Here is a 23149-nt window from a genome sequence, read left to right as displayed (position 1 = left end):
CCGCAGCTCCATCACATTCTGTGGCCTCGGTGTGTTCTCGATTGCGTCCGTTTTCGCGTTGGTGGGCCTGATGCCGTCCGCCGCAATCCTCCTTCGAGCATTTTAACCTGAGCCCTGCGTGGTTGAGTCGACTAAGTACCTTCTCCAGGTTCTGCAGATGCTCAACTGTGTTCCGACCTGTGACCAAGATGTCGTTCTGGAAGACCACGGTGTGCGGGATCGACTTCAGTAAGCTTTCCATGTTTCTCTGGAATATCGTCGCCGCCGATCGGATTCCAAACGGGCATCTGTTATCAACAAAAAGACCTTTGTGCGTGTTGATGCAGGTGAGGGTCTTCGATGATTCCTCCAGTTCCTGCGTCATGTAGGCTGAAGTCAGATCGAGCTTCGTGAACATCTTTCCTCCTGCCAGCTTTGCAAAGAGGTCGTCGGCCTTTGGTAGTGGGTATTGGTCCTGCAGGGAGAAACGATTGCTAGTTATTTTTAATCGCTACAGATTCTGAATGTGCCGTCTCCCTTGAGGACTGGACGATAGGACTGGCCCACTTGTTGAACTCGATCGGGGAAATGATGCCCTCTCTTTGCAGCCGGTCTAGCTCGATCTCTACCTTTTCTCTCATCATGTAAGGTACTGCTCTCGCCTTGTGATGGATGGGTCGCGCCCACGGAATTAGGTGGATCTGCACTTTTGCTCCTTGGAATTTCCCGATGCTTGGTTTGAACAGCGAAGGAAATTTGTTTATGATCTGGGCACACAAAATGTTGTCAGCGGGCGATAGCGCTCGGACGTCGTCCCAGTTCCAGCATATCTTTCCCAGCCAGCTCTTGCCGAGCAGCATGGGATCATCGCCCGGTACCACCCAGAGTGGTAGGTTGTGCACTGCTCCATCGTAGGAGACCTTTACGGTAGCATTGCCGATTACAGGAATCAGTTCTTTCGTGTAAGCTCTTAGTTCCGTGCGAACTGGAGTTAAGACTGGCCTTGAGGCCTTGTTGCACCACAACCTTTCGAAAGTCTTTTTGTCCATGATGGATGGGCTTGCGCCCGTGTCCAGCTCCATTGACACCAGGAGTCCATTTAGTTCAATATTCAGCATTATCGGGGGACAATTCGTGGTGAATGTGTGCATCCCATGTACCTCTGCTTCCTCGATCTGAGGCTCTGGTTCGTCGTGATCCTCTGTGGATCTGTCCTCCTCTGCAACATGGTGGCTTGCAGGTTTAACAGGCTTTGCAGCTCGCCTGCACACTCGTTGGAAGTGTCCCATTGTTCCACAGCCCTTGCAAACATACTCTTTGAATCGGCATGAATGGAAATGATGATCACCCCTGCAACGCCAACAAGGTGTTAATGGCCTTGCATTCATCACCCTTGATGGTGGACTCAGACATCTGCGGACGTGTAGCTGCAGGTATGTGTGACGTGCCCTGTACGTTACGATTCGAAAACAACATCACTTTGTTCACAGTACTGGTAGCAGCACTTGTATGCTGAGAGATTTGCTTTGTATTGTCACTGGTGGCAATGAATGCCTGGGCTATCGCTATGGCCTTACAGTCAAAAGTTTGTGAAGTATGGTTTCGTGGCCAATGCCAAGTACGAAAAGTCTCTGAGCATATGCTCCAAATATCCTTAAATCCGTAATGTCCTGCAAGGCCTCTTAGCTCGGCGATATAACTCGCCACTTCCTGGCCTTCAGACCTTTTGTAGGTGCAGAACCGATACCTCGTCATCAGAACGCTTTCCTTTGGGTTCAAATGCTCTCGGACCAGTGTGCACAAATTGTTGTATGATTTCTCCGTGGGTTTCGCTGGAGTGAGCAGATTCTTCATGAGACCATACGTTGGTGCCCCACAGACGGTGAGGAGGATCGCCCTTCGTTTGGCAGCGCTCTCTTCCCCATCTAGCTCGTTGGCCACGAAATATTGGTCGAGTTGCTCCACAAAAGTTTCCCAATCATCTCCCTCCGAGAATTTCTCCAGGATGCCCACTGTTCTCTGCATCTTTGGATTTGCTATCTGTATCTTGTTGCCAGTTGTAGTAGATGGAGAAAGAGTCAGACTGAACACTGTGAGCTCAAAGTAAAGTGTGATCTTAGTCTTTTATTGCAGGTCTCCAGAGTGCCTCTCCAACTTGTGAAGCCTCCTTAAATACCTGTGCTCCCAAGGGATTATGGGATCTCTTGGGACTCCAGAGAATGAGCCCTCTGGTGGCTGTAAAGAGTAAATACAAGTTTACATATTTAACAGTGATCTTATTGAAACATATAAGATACTGAGGGGGCTTAACAAGGTAGATGCAGAGAGAATGTTTCCCCTCATGGGAGAATATAGAACTCGGGGGCATAGTTTCAGAATAAGGGCTCGTCCATTCAGAACTGAGATGAGGAGGAATTTCTTCCTTCAAATGGTCATAAATCTGTGGAATTCTCTGCCCCAGAGAGTTGTGGAGGCTGGATCATTAAATATATTTACGGTGGAGATAGATAGATTTTTGAACGATAAAGGTGTAGAGGGTTATGGGGAGCGGGCAGGGAAGTGGAGTTGAGCTCAAGATCAGATCAGCCATGATCTTATTAAATGGCAGAGCAGGCTCGAGGGGCCAAACAGCCTCCTGCTGCTCCTATTTCTTATGTTTGTGTTCTTATGAGACGTTAAACCAAGGCCAAATCCACCATTTCAGGTGGACAAGTTCCCATGGCACTTTTTGTTGGAAAACTGGAGAGTTAATCCCAGTGTTCTCGCCAATATTTATCCCTCAAACAAGACCAGTAAAACAGATCATCTGGCCATTGTCTCATTGCTGTTTGTGGGACCTAACTGTGCACAAACTGGTGTTTGCTACATCACAACAGTGACTACAAACATTCAGTAAAGCACTCTGGGATGTCCTGAGGCAGTGAAAGGGTTATATGAATGCAAGTTCTTTCTTTGTATCACTGTTCATAGTTCAACATGATTGCAAGTGAGGCTTATATTGGCTTGGTTTGTAGACAACGCTGGAGACAGTTTCTTGTAGTTTTTATACAAAAAGTTGTACAACATGATTTTTGTGCAGAAATGTTGTTATTTTAAAAATCAGTACATATTAAAGGAGTGTTAATAATCTGCTAATCCATGTAAAAACAATGAAAATTGAGAATGTTTTTCTTCCTCCCCAAGTCCTAACACAACACTCATTGGTCTGGCTGCACCATATGGATTATCCTCCGTGATTCTTCACATACAAAAGATGTGCTGAATGAAATCAATGCCCAAACTCAGAGGAAGAGGGAGTGGAGAATGAATCCATCCACAGAGCTCCCACAAACCTCTTATTTTGGCAAAAGAACTAGGCATAGATCTTATCCACCTTCTCACATGGAGAACAGCATCTGGAAAAACGAGGCACTGTTACATTCTCAGAAGGCCCCAGGAACGATATTTAAATGGATACCTACAATATTTGTGCACTGCTTCCCCTCAGGGCAGAGACCCACAATTGCTACACTGAAACAAAGTGAATCTGGCACCATGAGATTAGTTTTAACTGAAAACCCAGTGAGAACGCACAAGAACCATGAAAATGTGGTTGTCCATTGATACAGGAGGGGTCCTGTGCAATACAGAGTGCCATCAATGACGCACGTAATGGCCACAAAATCCCTTCAATGACTGAACATCACAAATAATTCAAGCTGTAAACAGCTTGGAGCACAGCTGACTTCACCTCCTCCCTCTAAATTTCCCACCCAGCCTCTGCTCATCTGCCTTCCATACTTCCAATGGTAGGACAGAGGGGATGAATTTCTAAGGGGGTTCTCCCACTTGTCTGTCATAACATTAGTCAAAGAGCTGTAGAAATCTAGGATAAACAGTGGTTTCTGGAGTTTCCTTGGATACTGAGGAGGTGCGGGAAAAGCCCCACGGAGATTCACCCCGAGTGACCAGGTTAGGAATCACGTCCTACCAATTTGTTCTACTATGTGTTAATACACCTTGGGGGCAAAATATGACTTTGTAAAACCCATCCCTGGCGTACACCTAAAACAGGGGTTATGCTCCTTGAATATACCAAAAAGTGGTTTAATGCCAGTTTTAGGGCCCATTCTAGACATTCTTTTGTCCCCGACATTCTTTTGTCCCTTGAGGCATCGGGTCTGCTGTGTTCAACACTAGCAGGTTTACATGAAGCCTAACCAACAGCCTTTAAACCAGAGGGCACCACCACCAAAAGGTAAGTTTTTAAACAAATAAATATTTACCTTACTGTGGAATTGAGCAGCAATGCATCTCCTGGCTTCTTAGCATTATTGCATGCTGCTGCCATCCCTTGCTCGACCCCCACCCCGCTCCTGTCCTCCTCCCCCATTTCACAGGGCTTACCTTAGGGTTGCTGCTGGTGAGGCAAAATTGAAGGGCCCAGAGCCTATTAAGGTAAGCCCAAGGACCATTTTCCTTAATGGGACTGCAACCAACATGGTCAGGGTTTAAAATCTATACTTGAATATCACATTCAAACCACGCGGGCTGCTGCCGTTCATCGTTTCACTACCACCCCGCCCCCCCCCCCCCCCCACATCCCGATCTCAAACCACGCTATGGACCTTTCCCGATCCCGGCCAATGCTACCCTCCCTCATGATCGCCTCCTGCCCCTCCTTTGAGGAATTTCAGTCCTTTTCTATGGTGAGCTGCTGGGGAATGCCCATTAGGCGCCCATAGTTTGCCAATTTGATGATACTGAAGCCTAATGCTAGGTGCACCTCAGGCCTATCCATTCAGGCACAGGGACTGGTCACTGTGCCCCCTGCATGCTCACTTTTGGGCACAGCAGATTTCTCGGGTTCTCAGTCCATAAGCCCTGGGGAGCTGTATCAACATGTTGAAAACAAATGGCCCACAAATTGCTGGAAAAACAATGGCGAGTTCATGACACCCGCCATTATTATGGTGTAAAAAGTCCCAGCAATTTGTGAAGAAGAGATACGCAACATGTTCCGACTCACCACAAATTGCTGGATTATTTGTGCCACTCCGCTATTAGCCTCACTAAAACCAAAAAAACCTCTCTCTCCATAGGCCTCCCCATTGTGTGTCACAAAATTCCTGAATTTATGTCATTGATACAAATGAATCTCGCCACAACCATTTAGGGCTAATAATTCATGTGGTAAGGACTCTGTTAATGAGATGATTTATGGTTCTGACATGCCATTCAATCTTGGAAGCCCAGAAAGGAAACAATGTGGCTGTGGAGTCTTTTAAAAAAAAATATATACTTTCCCTACTTTTCCTTTCTGTCCCTTTTTCTCTATCTCTTAATCTGCTCCCTCTTTATTTCTCTTTCTGTATTTAATTTGACTCTGATGCCTGATATTTCTGGGGAGGTGGGGAGGGAGCAGGGTGGGAGGGTGGTAACCGAATTTAACGGCAGGGCCTCATTTAAAATCTTTTACTCCCTTTCCCATTCGGTAGCTAGCCAAATTGAGAGGCTGGCTGGCTGTTGGGCAGTAAGGCCTACAGCACCAGGCCCCAGGCAGGGGATGGAGAGGAAGGAGGAAACTTGGGTCAGGGAAGACCCATGAGTAGATTGGAGGGGGGTGCTGGAGAGGAGATCCCGGGCCAGGAGTGATGGGGCCCAATTGGGGGAGAGATCCCTGCAGTATAGCTTGGGGGGGCCGAGGTGAAAGCACTCCCGCTCCTCCTGGCCCACAAGCAGTGCTTGAAAGGCACTTACCTAATGGACCCAGCCATTCTTTTCTCCCTTCAGCTGCCAGGTTTCCCAGGGTCCTGGGAAACCTGGCCCACAGCAATTAAATTTAAAACTGTCCTACAATTTGATGCACGTGACCTCATTAAAATATTTAAATGTCAGGCTTGCCTTTGGAGAGCAGGTTAGATGCTTGCCCTGCCAACACGACTTCGTTAAAATTGGAAGTGGGTGCATTGGAGATGGGTTGGAGTTAAAACTCCCCCCTCTATTTTTGTTTCCGTTGTTTGCTCTATTTCTTTCTCTATCCTGAAATTTCATTGGTTAAGGAGATGGACTAATGGACCCGACGTTCAGGAGGTCCCAGATGCCCCACTGATGTCGGCTTGCTATTATCAATTCGCATTTGCAACACAAAAATAACATGACCTGAAAGGTACTGAAAAAATCCAATTCACGGCAGTCGCCACGGGATGCCCCACTCCAGCAATTTTTGGGCCTCCAATATAACATCTTCAATTTCCTCATCTTAAAACATGAAGAAAGGGATCCTCTTTAGGAGATCTATTTCCCGAGCCCAAAAATTAACTTTCTGCAGTACTTACTATAACTGGCAAGAGAAGATTGCAGAGAAGCTCTAGAGCAACAAACGCTCGATGTCCAGGCAATGCTTCACAAAGCTTTAGATATCACAGCCAACCAAGTTGGCTCCCTCAATGCAATATCTACCTCAAGGATGCTATAGTGCTACTCATACCATGACTTATATAGTGACACACTCTCAGAGATAAGCCACGAGCCCTAGGCCATGTCTACCGCTCTCAGTTACATGTAGAGGGGCCTGGCTCCGGGTTGGCAGTTGCCTGGACTGGCAATTATTCACTTTGAGAATTCTGGTGAGCATTTTTTGGGATCGGAAAGCCACACTGCCCTATTTTACTATTTTTACCAACCCTTTAGCCCCAATAATTATGGGGAGGCGGGAAGGGAGCGAGGGTATGTGTCAATGGCCGGAAAACCCGGAAATGCTGATAAAGCGGAGATCCTGCTAAATGTAATGGCAGGGCCTCATTAGAATTGTTTTATTCCGTGCCCGCCTGACAATTGGGGATCAAGGGGGGAAGAGGTAGGGGGGCGGGGTGTTCGGAGTGTGGCAGTGAGACGGAAGGGAGAGATCGGAGCACAAGGGGACGGGGAAGGGATTGCAGCAGGTTTACTTGGGGGCTGGGGAAGCATTCTAGCTCCTCTTGGCCCACATCACCATCATAGGCAGTCCCTCAAACTTGAGGAAGACCCAACCCCACTCCAAAAGTGAGTTCTCAGATGACTGAACAGTCCAATTTGGGAATTACAATCTCTGTCGCAGGTGGGACAGATAGTCGTTGGAGGAAAGGGTGGGTGGGTAGTCAGGTTTGCCGCTGCTCCTTCCACTGCCTGCACTTGTTTTCTGCATGCTCTCGGCAACAAGACTCGAGGTGCTCAGCGCCCTCCCGGAAGCTCTTCCTCCACTTAGGGTGGTCTTTGGCCAGGGACTCCAGGTGTCAGTGGGGATGTTGCACTTTATCAACGAAGCTTTGAGGCTGTCTTTGAAATGTTTCCTCTGCCCACCTGGGGCTCGCTTGCTGTGTAGGAGTTCCAAATAGAGTGGTTGCTTTGGGAGTCTTGTATCCGGCATGCGGACAATGTGGCCTGCCCAACGGAGCTGGTTGAGTGTGGTCAGTGCTTCGATGCTGGGGAGGCTGGCCTGATCGAAAACACAGACGTTGGTGCATCTGTCCTCCCAGGGGATTTGCAGGATCTTGCGGAGGCATCGTTGATGGTATTTCTCCAGTGATTTTAGGTGTCTACTGTGTATGGTCCATGTCTCTGAGCCATTCAGAAGGGCGGGTATCACTACAGCCCTGTAGACCATGAGCTTGGTGGCAGATTTGAGGGTCTAATCCTCAGACAGCCGAAGGCTGCGCTGACACATTGGAGGCGATGTTGAACCTCTTCACCGATGTCTGCCTTTACTGATAATAGGCTCCCGAGGTATGGAAAGTGGTCCATGTTGTACAGGGCCATGCTGTGGATCTTGATGACTGGGGGGCTGTGTTGTGTGACGGGGTCAAGTTGGTGGAAGATCTTTGTCTTACGGATGTTTAGTGTAAGGCCTCGGTGAAGATGTTGACGATGACTTGTAGTTCAGCCTCTGACTGTGCATAGATGCAAGCGTCGTCCACATACTGTAGTTCGATGACAAAGGATGGGATGGTATTGGATCTGGCCTGGAGGCGACGAAGGTTGAACAGGTTCCCACTGGTTCTATAGTTTAGTTCCACTCTAGCGGGGAGTTTGTTTGAGTGTGAGGTGGAGCATTGCAGTGAGGAAGATCGAGAAGAGGGCTGGCACGGTGACCCAGCCCTGCTTGACCCTGGTTCAGACGTTGATTGGGTCTGTGGTGGATCCATTGGTCAGGATCACGGCTTGCATGCCATCGTGGAGCAGGCGGAGGATGGCGACAAACTTTTGGGGGCAGCCGAAACAGAGAAGGAAGCTTCGTTGTCTTTCATGGTTTACAGTGTCAAAGGCCTTTGAGAGGCCAGAGGCAGCCATGTACAAGGGTTGGTGCTGTTCCCTGCATTTCTCTTGCAGTTGTCACACTGTAAAGATCATATCCGTTGTGCCCTGTAGTGGATGTAATCCGCACTCTGACTCCGGGAGGAGCTCCTCAGCCACAGGGAGAAGACGGTTAAGGAGGATTCTAACGATGACTTTCCCAGTGGCCAACAACAGGGAGATTCCTCTGTAGTTGCCGCAATCGAACTTGTTCTCTTTTTTAAAAATGGTCACGATTACTGCATCTCTGAGATTTCACACAGCAGTGCCTGGTCTCCTGTCAGCTTGGACACCCTTGCCACTGGACCAAGACCTTGCTCTGCTAAGCCCGTGTGGTAGCCAGTGTGCAACGGCCACCCAACTTTAAAAGAACTCACGCACAGGCATCATCATCATAGGCAGTCCCGACAAGCAGTGCTGGGAAAGCACTTACCTGCTGGATCTAGTAACTCCCATATTCCTTTAGTTACCGGGTTACCCGAGCCCCAGGAAACCCGGCTCTCAGTTTTTAAATTTAAATAGCTGCCAAAATCTGAGGAATGCATCCTCATTAATATATTGGCCCAGAAATCCCAGTCGGCTGCTTCCCACAGGCGATCATGTAAAAAACTTAAAAAATGCACACTTACCTGAAGCTGCTGCGCCCATGCAAGTTCCCGGTCCTGAGGCCTCCACTGACAGCGCGTCGCAGCGCGTGCACGTCAGGATGTGCGCAGTCATATGGCTCTGGGCAGCCAATCAAGGCCAAGTATGTTCTCATTCATAATAATGGGAACTCGATCAGTTGGAGTTCCCATTATTATGAATGAGAAACCCCCCCAAATACCCAAAACACTAACAAAAAATACAACACATATTTTAATTAATTTAAATTAGTTATTTATGTATTTAAAAAAATATATATTTTTCCGAATTTTTAAAAAAGTTTTTTAAATTATGGTTTAAAATAAACTTACTGTAGTGGAGAGGGTTTGTAACAATAAAATGTGTTTTTATAATTTTATTTTTTATGTTTCAAATGTGTTTTAAAACTCTTACGCCTGTAAAAGTAGGCTATGCACCTGCTTTTATCAGGCGCAAGAGTTTTCAGGACATGTGCTGGGCAAGATATGGGTAAATACCGCAATCTTACCCTTGCAAATGTCCTGGCTGCCAAGATGCAGAGGATCTGTCAAGCTCCAGCCGACTTTTGCGATATCTTCCCGTACACACTCCATACGGACCCGGGAGGCTGGAATTTCTGCTCCAATAAAATCACTGACCTGCTTCTCGAGAGCAGGTTCCTCGGCTGATGTCAAACCACCACGGTTCAACCGGAAGTAGGCACATTCGCAGCGGGTTGGGTTTTTTACCAATGGAAACTCTTCCCTCCCTCTCACCCATCATGCGGCGGGGGGGGGGGTTAAAATCTCTCCCTTTGAGTCCAATGCTATTGGATTACTAGCCTGATCGTATCATTATTCGGTTAACTCAGCGTACAGGCACTCATTCATTCTTTTGCAACTAGAATTTCTGTTCTCACATACAGAAACCATGTCAATAATGTGTCTTCAAGAATAACAAGAAGATTGTTTATACAACAGCAATATTTAATTTATAAACTTCACTTGGCACACGGTTTGGCCAGGACACTCCCACGCCTGCTTCCTGCATAGTTCCAGCATTACTTTATTCACTTATGAAAATGTTCTCATGTACTGCTGCTGAAACTTGACACACAACAGTCATAAACTACGGCACAGACAAAGATAGGTGGCCATGAATTTCTGCAGAGCATCACGTTCACAAAGTTTGATGTTTGTATTAATGAATAAGTTATTTTAATAACAAACATTATCTGGTTAAGCGTGCACTGTAAACAAAGAATTAAGCAGAGTGCTGTAAAAAATGGGCGCAACATATACCAATTTCTGAGCACGAGGTCCTGCACCTGATCTGTAGCAGCGGCATGGACCGCACTCCTTTCAGCCGTCCCTGGTGGTTGCCTGAAAGGAGCACTGGCCCAATTTAAATATGCAAATAAGGGTCCTGTGCCTGTTGCAGAACACTTCTGTTGTGTTGGGCAAAAATCCATTGGAGCTTGTGGTTTATTTGTTTCTGCAGCAGTCTAACGATCCTTAAAGGGGCTGATGGGGGCAGTGGGAGAAACACAAAGGTATTTAAAATCTACCTGAATGTGGAGCCAGGAGAAGCACTGTGGGTCCCTGCCAGCTCACATTTGCCTCCCTTCAACCTTAATTTATCATAGGCTTTTGCCCAGCGTCCTGAGATTAGACGAATGTCCCATGAGGAGAGATTGAGTAGATTGGGCCTATAGTCTCTGGAGTTTAGAAGAATAAGAGGTGATCTCATTGAAACATATAAGATTCTGAAGGGGATTGACAGGGTCGATGCGGAGAGGTGGTTTCCTCTGGCTGGAGAGTCTAGGACTAGGGAGCAACATAGCCTCAGAACAAGGGGTCAGCCATTTAAGACGGAGATGAGGAGGAATTTCTTCATTCAGAGGATTGTGAATCTTTGGAATTCTCCACCCCTAAGGGCTGTAGATGCTGAATTGTGAGTATATTCAAGGCTGAGATAGATAAATTTTTGAACTCCAGGGGAATCAAGTGATATGGTAATCGGCCGGGAAAGTGGAGTTGAGGTCGAAGATCAGCCACGATCTTATTGAATGGCAGAGCAGGCTTGAAGGGCCGTATGGCCAACTCCTGCTCCTAATTCTTATGTCCTAGCCATACAATTTCATGTCTCTCCATGACTGGTGAACTGCCTGTTAGGTGTGACTAGTGCCTGTTGTATGTTGGTTACCTCCTGGTGACACAAGAGGACCAATATCACGTGGTCCGTTTTCCTATCAGTTTAGCCACAGTGTTTGTTTCCACCACTTGGTTCGCACTTGAAAATGGGCTCTAATTAATTCCCAGGCCACTAGATATAAAAAAAAATTCCTTCAGCAGAAACTCAGCTCAATGCTATCATTTGATCATTTCCTATATTTAATAGCAGACATTCGAAGGATCAAACGTATTTTTGAAGCAGAGTCTGTTGGCTGACAGTGAGCTGATTTACCAACATGAAAAATAAAAGACTGGTAGAGTATGGGTTCATAGTTGGAATTCCTTGCATAATAAATTCCTGTTCCTGTCATAATGTCAGGAGGAAGCGCAGAGAAAATACTAGCTATTTCCCCAAATGGTATGAGGGGAAACTGGAGGGAAAATCAACCTATGACATTCTAGCTTAATGCCTGCAGAGATGGGCAGAGATCCGAGAGAGGATTGCTGCTCAGTGTCTCAGAAAAGGAATGTGCTGTGGAATAAGGGCAGCAGGCAAAAATAAATGGCAGAAGCAATTATCAGCTTTATTTGCCCTTCACTTATTTCTGTTTTATAATGTATAAGTGAATCAGCTGGAAATCAGACATTAATCTTGGATCTGAATCAAGCCAAAGCCATTCAGTTAAGACATTTTTTACTACAACCACTATGTCCTCATCTATTTAAAAATCAAAAAATGATCATTCCTCCATATTTCTGGGCAAAAGACTCCAAATTTTAACAATACAGTAAAATCCACTATTAATCTGAGCCCTTATTGAACAATTGATGATTCTGCCACAGCCTGATCAAACTGGACTTCACTCGCCTCAACAATCAAGGCAAACTTTTTCTGTTAACGTGAACAAAATTTTCAACAACAACTTGGTTTTATGTAGCGCCTTTAACATAGAAAAACAAGGCAAGGAAGGAGTTACTAAGAGGGGTGATCAAAGGTTTGGTCGAAGAGGTAGGTTTTAAGGTGGGTCTTAAAGGAGAGAGAGAGGTGTAAAAGTGCAAGGATTTTGGGAGGCAATTTCAGACCCTGGGGGCCTAGGTGGCTGAAGGCACAGCAGCCAATTTTACAGCAAGATGCCGGAATCAGAGGAACGGCGAGTTTGGAGATGGGGGGAATTTGTAGAACAAACAAACATTCCCACAAACACATATCCAATGGTTCTGTATTTTATTCAAATGCAGATTTTGAATATTCATCAGACAGAATAGATATGATAAGTAATACAATGCAGGCTGGTTAATGATCATCCAGCTAATGAGAATTTGTAGAAAGCGCTTGTTTGGACAAAGCGCTTGTTCTGACACTAATTCAGTGTTTGCTTAATACAAACAACTGACTAAAGGGAAAAAAGAGCACGATGCTTCCTTCAGGTACCGTGCACCATATCTACTTATTTCAGAAGTTGCTAAGAAAAAGCTCAATCTTTACTCAAAATGTTCATTTACAACAGTGAAGATCCTCAACAGCAACAAATAAATGCTTAGAAGTGTGCAAATAAGTTAGTCGAAAGCATGTTTAAAGCAAAGCACTTACCTCACAAATGCAGTTGAACAAATCCCAATCAAAATTGGTTAGTTTGTTGGCCAATTGCCAGGTGTTCATTCCAAGCATTTGGATAGTTCTCTGTGGTGTTTCGTCACTTTCTGCTGTAAGAGTCTGGAACAGATATATCACCATCAGATTAACTGTATGTGCTGTCTATTGGATAAATTATGTAGTTCTATGGCCCTGGGATGATGCTGTGAATAATTGATACAAAAGCTTTATGTGTTTGTCAGAAATTTTTCTTGGGTGAGTTGTTAACCCATTTACAATAATGAACTAACATTGCTGCTAAAGTGCCAGAGAATGGAATTTTAAATGAATCTTGCTAATTTTAAAGTGGTGATGTAATATCACACTGGTACAGGCAGCACAAGGAGAGAGCTATAAAAACTTGGGAAAATAATACCAACACTGAGATGGAATTAAAAGGGTGCTTATGTCTATTATCTTTCAAAATTGAGTAATGGCTTAGAGTCTGGCATTCTTCCTGTTTGTCCTTGATTGTGTAATGCAGTCCAGTGCCCAGTCTATCTACAGTTTGTATACAGCCACATTCACATTTGGTACTGCATAAGTTGACACCACCCAGTAGAGATCAGAGAGTAGGCAAATAAACCAGGAATGTTGGTGCATGATTTACTTCACTAAAGTAAGAACATTGGGCTAGACTTTCCACTAGGTGGCTAAGGCCCCAAAATGGGCCATGTTCCAACGATGTGGGATGCCTCGGCGTTATTAATCGCCGGCACAAGGTCTATTTTTTTTTGGATTCGGCCTTACCCCGGCGATGTCAAATGGGTGATGTGATTTTTCGGTGATCTCATGATCGCCCACTGAAAGCAGAAGTCAAAGAAGCAAAAAAAGCTTCCCTAGCAATGCTATTCTGCGCATGTATGAGATTTTTTTTGAGATTGATTTTCTTTGCCGCGTTTTGAGAGGTCCGAGGTCATCACACATGCTCAGAAGCACAGGGAGGGTCAGAGAGAGAGGAAGGAGGCTTGCGTGTTCGGTGGCAGTGAATCTTGTATTTGAACGTAAAAATAACTAATCAGAAAGATCTTTGGCTAATTTTTTTGAATTTCAAATAATTATGTATAGTTAGATTTGTGGTAACAATATTTTAATCCTGAAATATTGCAATATATGAAAAAAATCAAAATGGAGGGAGAAAGTGAGAGGAGAAGGGCTAAACCCTTTAAGTGAGGAGACCAAGGAGGCCCTCGTAAATATTGTCTCTTACCAATAAATCATTGGGATCTTTTCTACAAACAAATAAGCGAGTGGTGGAATCCAGAGATTTAAAAATGGGCACATCAGGTTGAAGAATTTGCTTTTCTAGAAACAGGAAAAACTTGAATTAGTAATCAGGCTAAATGGACATTTAAATTTTTTAAAACCTGTCAAAACAGCAATTGGTAAAAGTCCTTTACACTTCGCACAAGAACAATGTATAGTTTCTAAAATTAACAACCTAAACAGCAATAATAATTGAAGTATCCATTTTGGTGTTAAAACTTTTTAATTTGATAGGGCAAAAGGAAACGCACCCTCAGGGGAGGTGACCGCCACCAGTATCAAATCCTGCTCACATTGCTGGAGCTGTTCAGCCACAGTTTGAAGAACTTCCTGTGCTGATGTTGACATCTTCGTTCGGAAGCTGACATAGGAATGGTCTGCCACATACACACGGCAGAAAACTGCAGGGAAAAGTGAAAATAAACATTTCAAAATGATTTAATTCCCAACATTTGCATATATAGGTAAAAGCAGGTAAAATAAGTAAAGATGGAATATTCATTCGAGAAAGCGATGAACATCTGTGCATTTTATGCGTGCCATCAACTTATAGCTGTTCGCACCTTCCATATACAAACAGTAAAACGATAAATGCAAACAGAAATAACATTTTCAAAATGACACCTTTCTGCAAGTTCCCATTCTGTTTGAGCAATGTGGACTAAGCTCACAGGGAGGCCTGATTGACCAGAATTTGGGTCCTATTGAAATGCATCAGTAATAAGGAGGCTCAGGGTATTATTTGTCCTTAGATTTCTCATCCATAACTAACCTTCTTCAGCGTCGTATGCTTTAGGTCGCAGCCACTTCTCTCTGCAACTGAGTTGGTGGAAAATTGTTGGATTCTGTAAATAAATAAAACATGGAATATATTGACAAATGTTAGAAATCATGATACCATTATGACAACATAGTGCCAATCCAGAGCCCGCAAAAAAGCAAGACCAGCATTTGGACAGAGGGAGCCAGTCCATTATGGGAGATGGAGAAGTTGAACAATGATTTACAGCACTGACCTCTAGCTAATCCCTGACCGGCCTGTCTCTCACTCAGTATGAAATGGGGCCAATTTTTAAAAAACTTAATCGAAAACATTTTTCAGATACCGTTCTCTATCCTGAAAGGCCAGAGAAGATCAAATTAACGGCTTCCCATTCCCAGTCCCACCTCCCAAGAAAGTGAAGCAGTAAATAGCCAATTTGTAGTTAGACACTCCCTATTACAACAGTTTAAGTATATCCCATTGTGAGACCCCCAAAGTTAAGCATTTGAAATAGTAGGAAAACGGTCTCGCTGCATGAGGTGAAGAAGCCGAATAAAATCATGTTAATATGAACAGTAAATTAGAGTCAACCAAATGCAGTTCGATGCTCCCCCAAATTACAACAAGCAGAATTTAAATAAGTCACATTTCCTGCCCACGTGCCCAAAGAAAATGATGCAGGAAGTTATACAATCACAAAACTGTAGTTAAAGGTTTCCCCATTACAAGCTGCTCCATTATAACAAGAGCTTCAATGTTTCTTCTTCAGTCTAAAAAAATGCGAATGTGCAATAATTTATATATGGTTAACAAATCACAGTCAGAGGTTCCCCATTACAAAAAGCAAATATAGTCGTTCAACAGCTAAAGATGAGATAGATTGTCCTTTAAGTATTAAAATCATTCAGCAGCCATTCTTAAGTCGATCTTTTAATGTCTCTTTTCCTCTCCGAGGAGAGTCCGATGAGTTATTTTATTCAGCCAATACATTTAATTACAAATTCAGATCTATCTTCCATTGACTAAATATAATTTAGTCTCTTTCTCCCTAGTTAAATATCTGGCACAAATGAGTTTGAAAGGGAGGAAGCAGACAAAGCAAAAAGGGGAGGAAAATGTAGTTTAAGAGGAAACAACATATCACAGGCTCTCAGCTTCTCCATATGCACAAACGCAATAGTTCTTAATCCCCTCACACTCACTCATATACTACTACTTCTCAAACTGGCCGCACTGCTAGGTGGCGCGGTAGTAACACACAAGATCGTCCACAAATATTACTTTCTTCCCCCTTTCAATACCCGAATATATATATATATATCTCCAATAGCAATTGTAATGAAAGTTCCGTGGTAGGAGATTATTTTTAAAAGCCTTTTGTTTAAAACTGCACCTCCGCTCCTCTCAAACTGAAAGATAAGGCCTGACTGACCCCGGGGCTGGATTTTAAAAAAATAATAGCGATTCAATGGTCTCTCTGTGTGGGGTGAAGGGGCTGATTCAAAACATGTTAAAATGAGCTCTGTCGATCTCTCTAAACCTGGGGAATAGGCCATTTAATAAACATTTGTGAAGAGCTCTGCAACACTCTGTCTCAGGTTGGGGGAAAGAAAAGAAAAAAGACTTGCATTTATATAGCGCCTTTCACGACGTCCCAAAGTGTTTTACAATCAAAAATTGTATTCTTTCAAGGGGAGCAGTTTTATTTTTTGGCCCAGTGCAAGCAGCAACAAAAAAAAAGAGGCGCAACAGGGGAGTTGCAGATTCAGTACCAAGCACACAAAAGATAGCTGCTGATATATATTGTTCTTGCATATTGTTAATAGAACACGAGAGGGTCCCCTGGTGGCAGTAAACATATTGCAGTAATTACGCTCTTACATTCTTTGTTATACCTAAAGAGAATATTCCAGGGGCCTGAAATAAAAGCAACTATAACATTGCCACATCAACTTGAGTGTTTTTTTGAAAGATAAGGGAGTCAAGAGTTATAGGGAGCAGACGGGGAAGTGGAGTTGAGGCCAGGATCAGATTAGCCATGATCTTATTGAACGGTGGAGCAGGCTCGAGGGGCCAAATGGCCTACTCCTGCTCCTATTTCTTATGTTCTTATTGAGATATAACAGCTACAGTGCCACCACCGGTGCTAGAGCTAAGCGACAGTACTGCAGGGATACCAATGGGGGTAGGGTACAGTTATAGCATGATACGTTTAAATAGGAGTCATCCATATTAAATGTGGACATAGGAAATTATAATGCAAAAGTTGACACAGAAAGTGTGACAAAAACATATCATGAAATCAAAGTGGTGCAGATAGGAGCAGACGCAGGTTTTAATAGAGATAGATCTCCGTTATACCAACATTCTTCACAACTAAATTACCCCCGCAGCCCAGAGCCCTCTGACACTCTCTTCAACTATTCTTTTCCTTTTTGTATGTTTATAAAAGCCCTTGCTATTTCCTTTTATATTATCCGCTAGCCTTTGCTCATATTTTCTCCCTTTTCACCTCCCTACTACAGTTTCTATGGGGCCAAGTTTCGGCCTGAGTTGCTCCTGTTTTTTTGGAGCAACTGGTTTAGAATGGAGTATCTTAGAAATCGCAATTCTCGGCATTTAGTTTGCTCCAGTTCTAGTCAGTTAGAACAGTTTCAGTTTGGAACAGATTTTTTTTTTTCAAAGGGGGGCGTGTCCGGGAAGGAGGGAGGTCGGGTTGGTTCAGGTCGGGAGCGGGGGGAGGGAGCGCGGGTCGGGTCGGGGGGGGCGGGAGGGAGGTCGGGTCGGTTCGGTTTGGGTCGGGGGGGGGAGAGAGGGAGGTCGGGCCGGGTCGGTTCAGGTCGGGAGGGTGGTGGGAGGGAGGTCGGGTCGGTTCGGTTCGGGTTGGGGGGTGGGGGGGAGAGGGAGGTCAGGTCAGGTCGGTGGGGGGGGGGTGAGGGGAGCGCGGGTCGGGTCCAGTCCGGGGGTCGGGTCGGTGTCGGGGGGGAGGAAGCGCGGGTCGGGTCCGATCCGGGGGTGGGGGGGGGGGGGGAAGCGGGAGTCGAGTCGGGTCGAGAGGAAGCAGGAGCTGGGCGTGGGAGGCAGCCTTATCCACGCAGCCCCAGTGAGGCCATTCGGCCAGGGCTAGGGGCTGCGCGCTTCAGGCCCGCGTGCTTCGGGCCCCTCCCACACTGTTTTGGGCGCCTGGAGCTACTGCACATGCGCGCCCACTGTAGCGCGCATGTGCAGAGGTCCCGGCACTATTTTCAGTGCAGGGACCTGGCTCTGCCCCCCACAGCTCATGCTGCGCCGCGCCCAGCTCCAGAGGACCTGCAGGGAGCCAGAGAATAGGTAAGTTTTTTTTAGGCACACTTTGTGGCGCGAAAAACGGGCATCCAGGTCGGGGCTGCGCCGTTCTAGGCGCGGTCCGAAACTTGGGCCCTAGATCCCTCATGATTTTATTATTGTTAGCTGTAACTTTCATCATGAGCTTTCCTTTAAATTTCAAGTTGGTTCTGATCTCTGTTTAGCCATGTAGCTCTATTGTTTGGTGAACCCCCTTTATGCCTCATACGAATAGAGTTATTTTGTCTTCTATCCATCTCATATTTGAAGATTTCCCGCAATTGGTCATTATCATGCTTGTTAACTATTCTGTTCTGTTAATTTAGGTCAGATCATTTCTTATCTTGCTGAACTTTGCCCTTTTTCTAGTCGAGCATCCTTACTGTTGACTTTTCAGAATCCTTTTCTATTTTCATATTCAACCTAATAATGTTGTGTTCGCTATTTCCCAATTGTTCTCCTACTATTACCAATTATTTGTGCCATTTCATCTCCCGTATTATTTCCCTATCTCATCTCCACTGTTTTGTAGCCTGTAAAACAGACCAAGAATAGCACCATTTCCCTTTCTATTAGAACAATAGAACTTTTCAGCACAAAATAAGGCAATTCTGGCTATTGTGCCTGTGCGAGCTCTACGAAAGTGCTATCCAATTAGTCCCACTCCCGCGGTATTTCCCCATTGCCCTGCAACATTTTCCATTTCAAGTATATATATACACAATTCCCTTTTGAAAGTTACTATTTGAAAATCTATCCAAATGGATGACATCTTCATCCCCAAGAACATCCATGAAATTCCATTGTGGGTGACTGCCAAAACTGAGAAGGAACACCAGCAGATTTAATGTCTGTGAAGGCAAAATAATTTATTCGATAACATGAAGATGGATAACTAAACAGAACCGCAAACTGTACACTAACAACTAAATGGCCAACAGCACTTAATTTATAATCAACACATAGGGCTAGACTTTCCACTAGGTGGCTAAGGCCCCAAAAAATGGGCCATGTTCCAGCGATGTGGGACGTCTCGGCCTTGCTGATCGCCGGCACAAGGCCCTTTTTTTTGGCGATTTTCCACTCTGCCTTACCCCGGCGATGTCAAATGGGTGATGTGATTTTTCGGTGATCTCACGATTGCCCACGCAAACGGAAGTAAAAAAAAAAAGCCTCCCTAGCAAAGCTCTTCGCAAATGTTTATTAAATGGCCTACTTCTCCCCAGGAATAGAGAGATTGACAGAGCTAATTTTAACATAATTTGCTCAGTAACATGAAGATGGATAACTAAACAGAACTGCAAACTGTACACTAAAAACTAAATGACCAACAGCACTTAACTTATAATCAACACATAGAATGTACAGCACAGAAACAGGTCATTTGGCCCAATTGGTCTATGTCGGTTTTTATGGTCCACATGAATCTTCTCCCACCCCTCTTTCTCTAACCCTATCAGCGTAACCTTCTATTCCTTTCTCCCTCATGTGTTTATATCTCGTTTTCTTAACTGCACAGTGGAATGTTCTAGAATAATAGAAATCGTTATTGCAATATTAATGAAAACAGAAATAACAAAAAAAAAGATCAAACTATGCTCCACATCACCATCATCCATTTAAAACACCACAACAAACTTCAAGCCAACGCTATCCAACAGTCATGGTGAGTGGTCACTTAACCAAGACCACAAATCCCACACATGCGCAGAATAGCTTTGCTAGGGAGGCTTTTTTTTTACTTCCGTTTGCGTGGGCAATCGTGAGATCCCCGAAAAATCACATCACCCATTTGACATCGCCGGGGTAAGGCCGAGTGGAAAATCGCAAAAAAAAATGGGCCTTGTGCCGGCGATCAGCAAGACCGAGACGTCCCACATCGCTGGAACATGGCCCATTTTTTGGGGCCTTAGCCACCTAGTGGAAAGTCTAGCCCTATGTGTTGATTATAACTTAAGTGCTGTTGGCCATTTAGTTGTTAGTGTACAGTTTGTGGCTCTGTTTAGTTATCCATCTTCATGTTATCGAGCAAATTATCTGTTCAGTCTGCAGGCTCCTGCGAGGGAAAAACCTCAGTTTTGCTGATATCTACCTTAAATTATTCAAGTATTTAAAATATGTTTATGAGTGCCATGTGATCTTAAATGTACCATAATGACTCACTCAAATATGCATACCTTGCAGATTACACTGCCATTAAGTTGTGCAACAATTAATGCAGGGACATAGATTAACACGCTAACTAAATAAATGATGATCAATGAAATTGACAAAATAACCTTTGAAATAATAAGCTACAAACATGAAAATGTTACGATAAGGCTGCGAAAATGAATCATTAATTTGCAGTCAAGCCATCAACAGACAGATTAACATCTGGGGAATAACCTGCAATACACCGGAATCAAGTTAAATGAGAGAAGCATAAATTTGTTCACCAAGCTGAGTATTCTGAATTTTAGTAGACGATGTCAGCAGATTGAAATTCTTGAAGTAATTATCTTTCAACAACATTCATTCAGTTGGGTACTGTGGGTCTACATCAGCAGTAGCAAACTGCAGCCTGTACTGAATCCTATTTATACATAATTATAGCCGTTAGTTAATCCCTTGATTGGCAATCTAAGATATTGTCTGACAGTGAGTTAGTTGAGCCTGGATGTTTTCTGTGATCTGATTCCTGACCCAGGTTACTCTAAATGCCTCTGCTTCTAGAAAATATTACTTGTCAGTATTCACTTGTAAATATGCAGTACAAGAAACTCTCTTTGTACAGTGAATTGACTCCATTTATTCAGTATTTTTCTTGTCTTTGATGTACTGTTAAGTGTAATTATTTGAGGATATTTTAAACATTTGATTATTTTGACTGGTAACTTGACCTAACCTAAAACCTCCAAATACTAAATGCAGTACAAATTGTTCTCAACAGCAGTGCTACCGAACTGGCAATTGGACTTTGATAAAACCGATGCAGTTTCAAGATAATGGAGAGAAAATTTCCGGGAACAGTCTCCGGATTTGGGAATGTGTCCTCAGGCAAACAAGGTACCCGGAAGAGTCCCTGGTTTAAAAATCTCATCCCCGATACTGAGTCTTTAATTTTTTCAATGTTAATACACAGAAACCTGTTTCTTGGAGATTCTTGGCCCGTTTGAGTTCAAGAACAAATTCCTGGAGCAGTTTGAATGGAGGTGTCAATGGCGGCCCCGCCTTCTCACAATGCAGTACGGCTGAGAAAAGGCCATATCTATAGCTCTGGTCACAGTGCACTATGGGGAATGAGTCACCTGATCCACGTTTCATCCAAGGGTGACTGGCCGGAGAGCGGGATCACCAAATGTGTGGGAGAAGCCAAGGGAGCGGCGAGAGCTAGTTGGTGAGTGGATTTGATTTACTTTATCTGTATGGTGCATCATGGTTTTTCTATTGAGTAAGGGAGGGCAGGCTCTAAGTTCTCCCATTGGGAAGTGGTTTGTGAATCTGAAATCTTGTGAGACAAAGGGTGTTTTCTGGAAAATCTCAGTCTGTTGGGAACAGATTTAAAATTGAGAAATTAAAATTTTTGGTATTCGGGATGAGTAGATTGTACAGCACTATTGCCAAAACACACGCAAGATTCATGATTCGGTGTAACTAAGCTGCACAGCAGGAGGACCAGCTTTTCCAATATGAAATTTTATGTGTGCACGAAACTTCGAATGGGCGTCTAAGAGGTGATGCAAGCCAACAAATACAACATCGTATAAACATAAAGTGCTCTCACACTATAACATTGTTGCAAACTGGTCTCATCCTGCTTTGTTCTGGAGTCTACAAAACTTTATCATTGGTATAAAGCACTCCGAGACTAAATTGCAGTGTAAAAGCAGTTAATCTCTCCGTCAATGAAGTATCAACACCAATCTTACAACTCAGTAGGTTGTTTCACTGGGTGGGACTTCTATTTTCTCCACAAGCCATGCTTCAAAAGAGCTAAGACTAAGGTAAATTGAGATGCGACCTGTGTTATGCATGTCTGCTTTAGGCTGAGGCTAATCTGCCACAAGCTATTTGACTGACAGATATCAAGATCCACGGCGCGGCCCTGGACACCGTGGACCACTTCCCATATCTCAGGACCCTCCTATCAACAAGAGCAGGCATCGACGACGAGATCCAACACTGCCTCCAGTGCGGCACTGCAGCCTTCGGCCGCCTGAAGAAAAGAGTGTTTGAAGACCAAGCCCTCAAAACTGCCACCAAGCTCAGGGTCTGCAGGGCTGTAGTAATACCCGCACTCTTGTATGGCTCAGAGCCATGGACCATGTACAGTAGACACCTCAAGTCGCTGGAAAAATATCACCAACGATTTCTCCGCAAGATCCTACAAATCCCCTGGGAGGACAGACACACCAACATCAGCGTCCTCGTCCAGGCTAACATCCCCAGTATTGAAGCACTGACCACACTCGATCAGCTTCGCTGGGCAGGCCACATAGTTCACATGCCAGACACGAGACTCCCAAAGCAAGTGCTCTACTTGGAGCTCCTTCACGGCAAACGAGCCAAAGGTGGGGCAGCAGAAACATTACAAGGACACCCTCAAAGCCTCCCTGATAAAGTGCAACATCCCCCACTGACACCTGGGAGTCTCTGGCCAAAGACCGCCCTAAGTGGAGGAAGTGCATCTGGGAGGGCGCTGAGCACCTCGAGTCTCAACTCCGAGAGCATGCAAAAATCGAGCTCAGGCACCGAAAAGAGCATGAGGCAAACCAGTCCCACCCACCCCTTTCCTCAAAGACTATCTGTCCCACCTGTGACAAAGTCTGTGGCTCTCGTATTGGACTGTTCAGCCACCAAAGAATTAACTTCAGGAGTGGAAGCAAGTCTTCCTTGATTCCGAGGGACTGCCTATGATGATGATGACAAGCTATTTGAGTGCATCGCTTGTAAAAGCAAAGCAGCTCCAAAATTGTAAGTAATCTGATATGGCTACTTCCATGCTACATTTTGTATGTGGCTACACAATGCTCCTAATGCCACAAATGGTATAAGGATCACCCAGCATTTTTAGGATTAAGGTGCACATTCGTCAGCAGATTTTGATTGGTTGCA

The 23149-nt window shown here is 44.6% G+C and overlaps 1 protein-coding gene across 1 annotated transcript in view; it reads right to left on the bottom strand.

The window, feature by feature from the left end:
- The window catches only part of rapgef5a (Rap guanine nucleotide exchange factor (GEF) 5a), a 101846-nt gene that overhangs the window by 30630 nt on the left and 48067 nt on the right, over nt 1–23149 (bottom strand). The window contains exons 6-9 of the mRNA XM_070879957.1: nt 14738–14810; nt 14217–14366; nt 13910–14004; nt 12658–12780 (exon numbers count right to left, since the gene is read on the bottom strand). Coding sequence (XP_070736058.1) covers nt 12658–12780; nt 13910–14004; nt 14217–14366; nt 14738–14810 — 441 coding nt within the window. The remainder of the gene's footprint in view (nt 1–12657; nt 12781–13909; nt 14005–14216; nt 14367–14737; nt 14811–23149) is intronic.

Source organism: Pristiophorus japonicus, chromosome 5, assembly GCF_044704955.1.
Source record: "Pristiophorus japonicus isolate sPriJap1 chromosome 5, sPriJap1.hap1, whole genome shotgun sequence".
Classification (NCBI taxonomy): Eukaryota; Metazoa; Chordata; class Chondrichthyes; family Pristiophoridae; genus Pristiophorus; species Pristiophorus japonicus.
The sequence above is the reverse complement of the archived record's forward strand: the minus strand, read 5'-3'. Positions and strand labels throughout refer to the sequence as shown.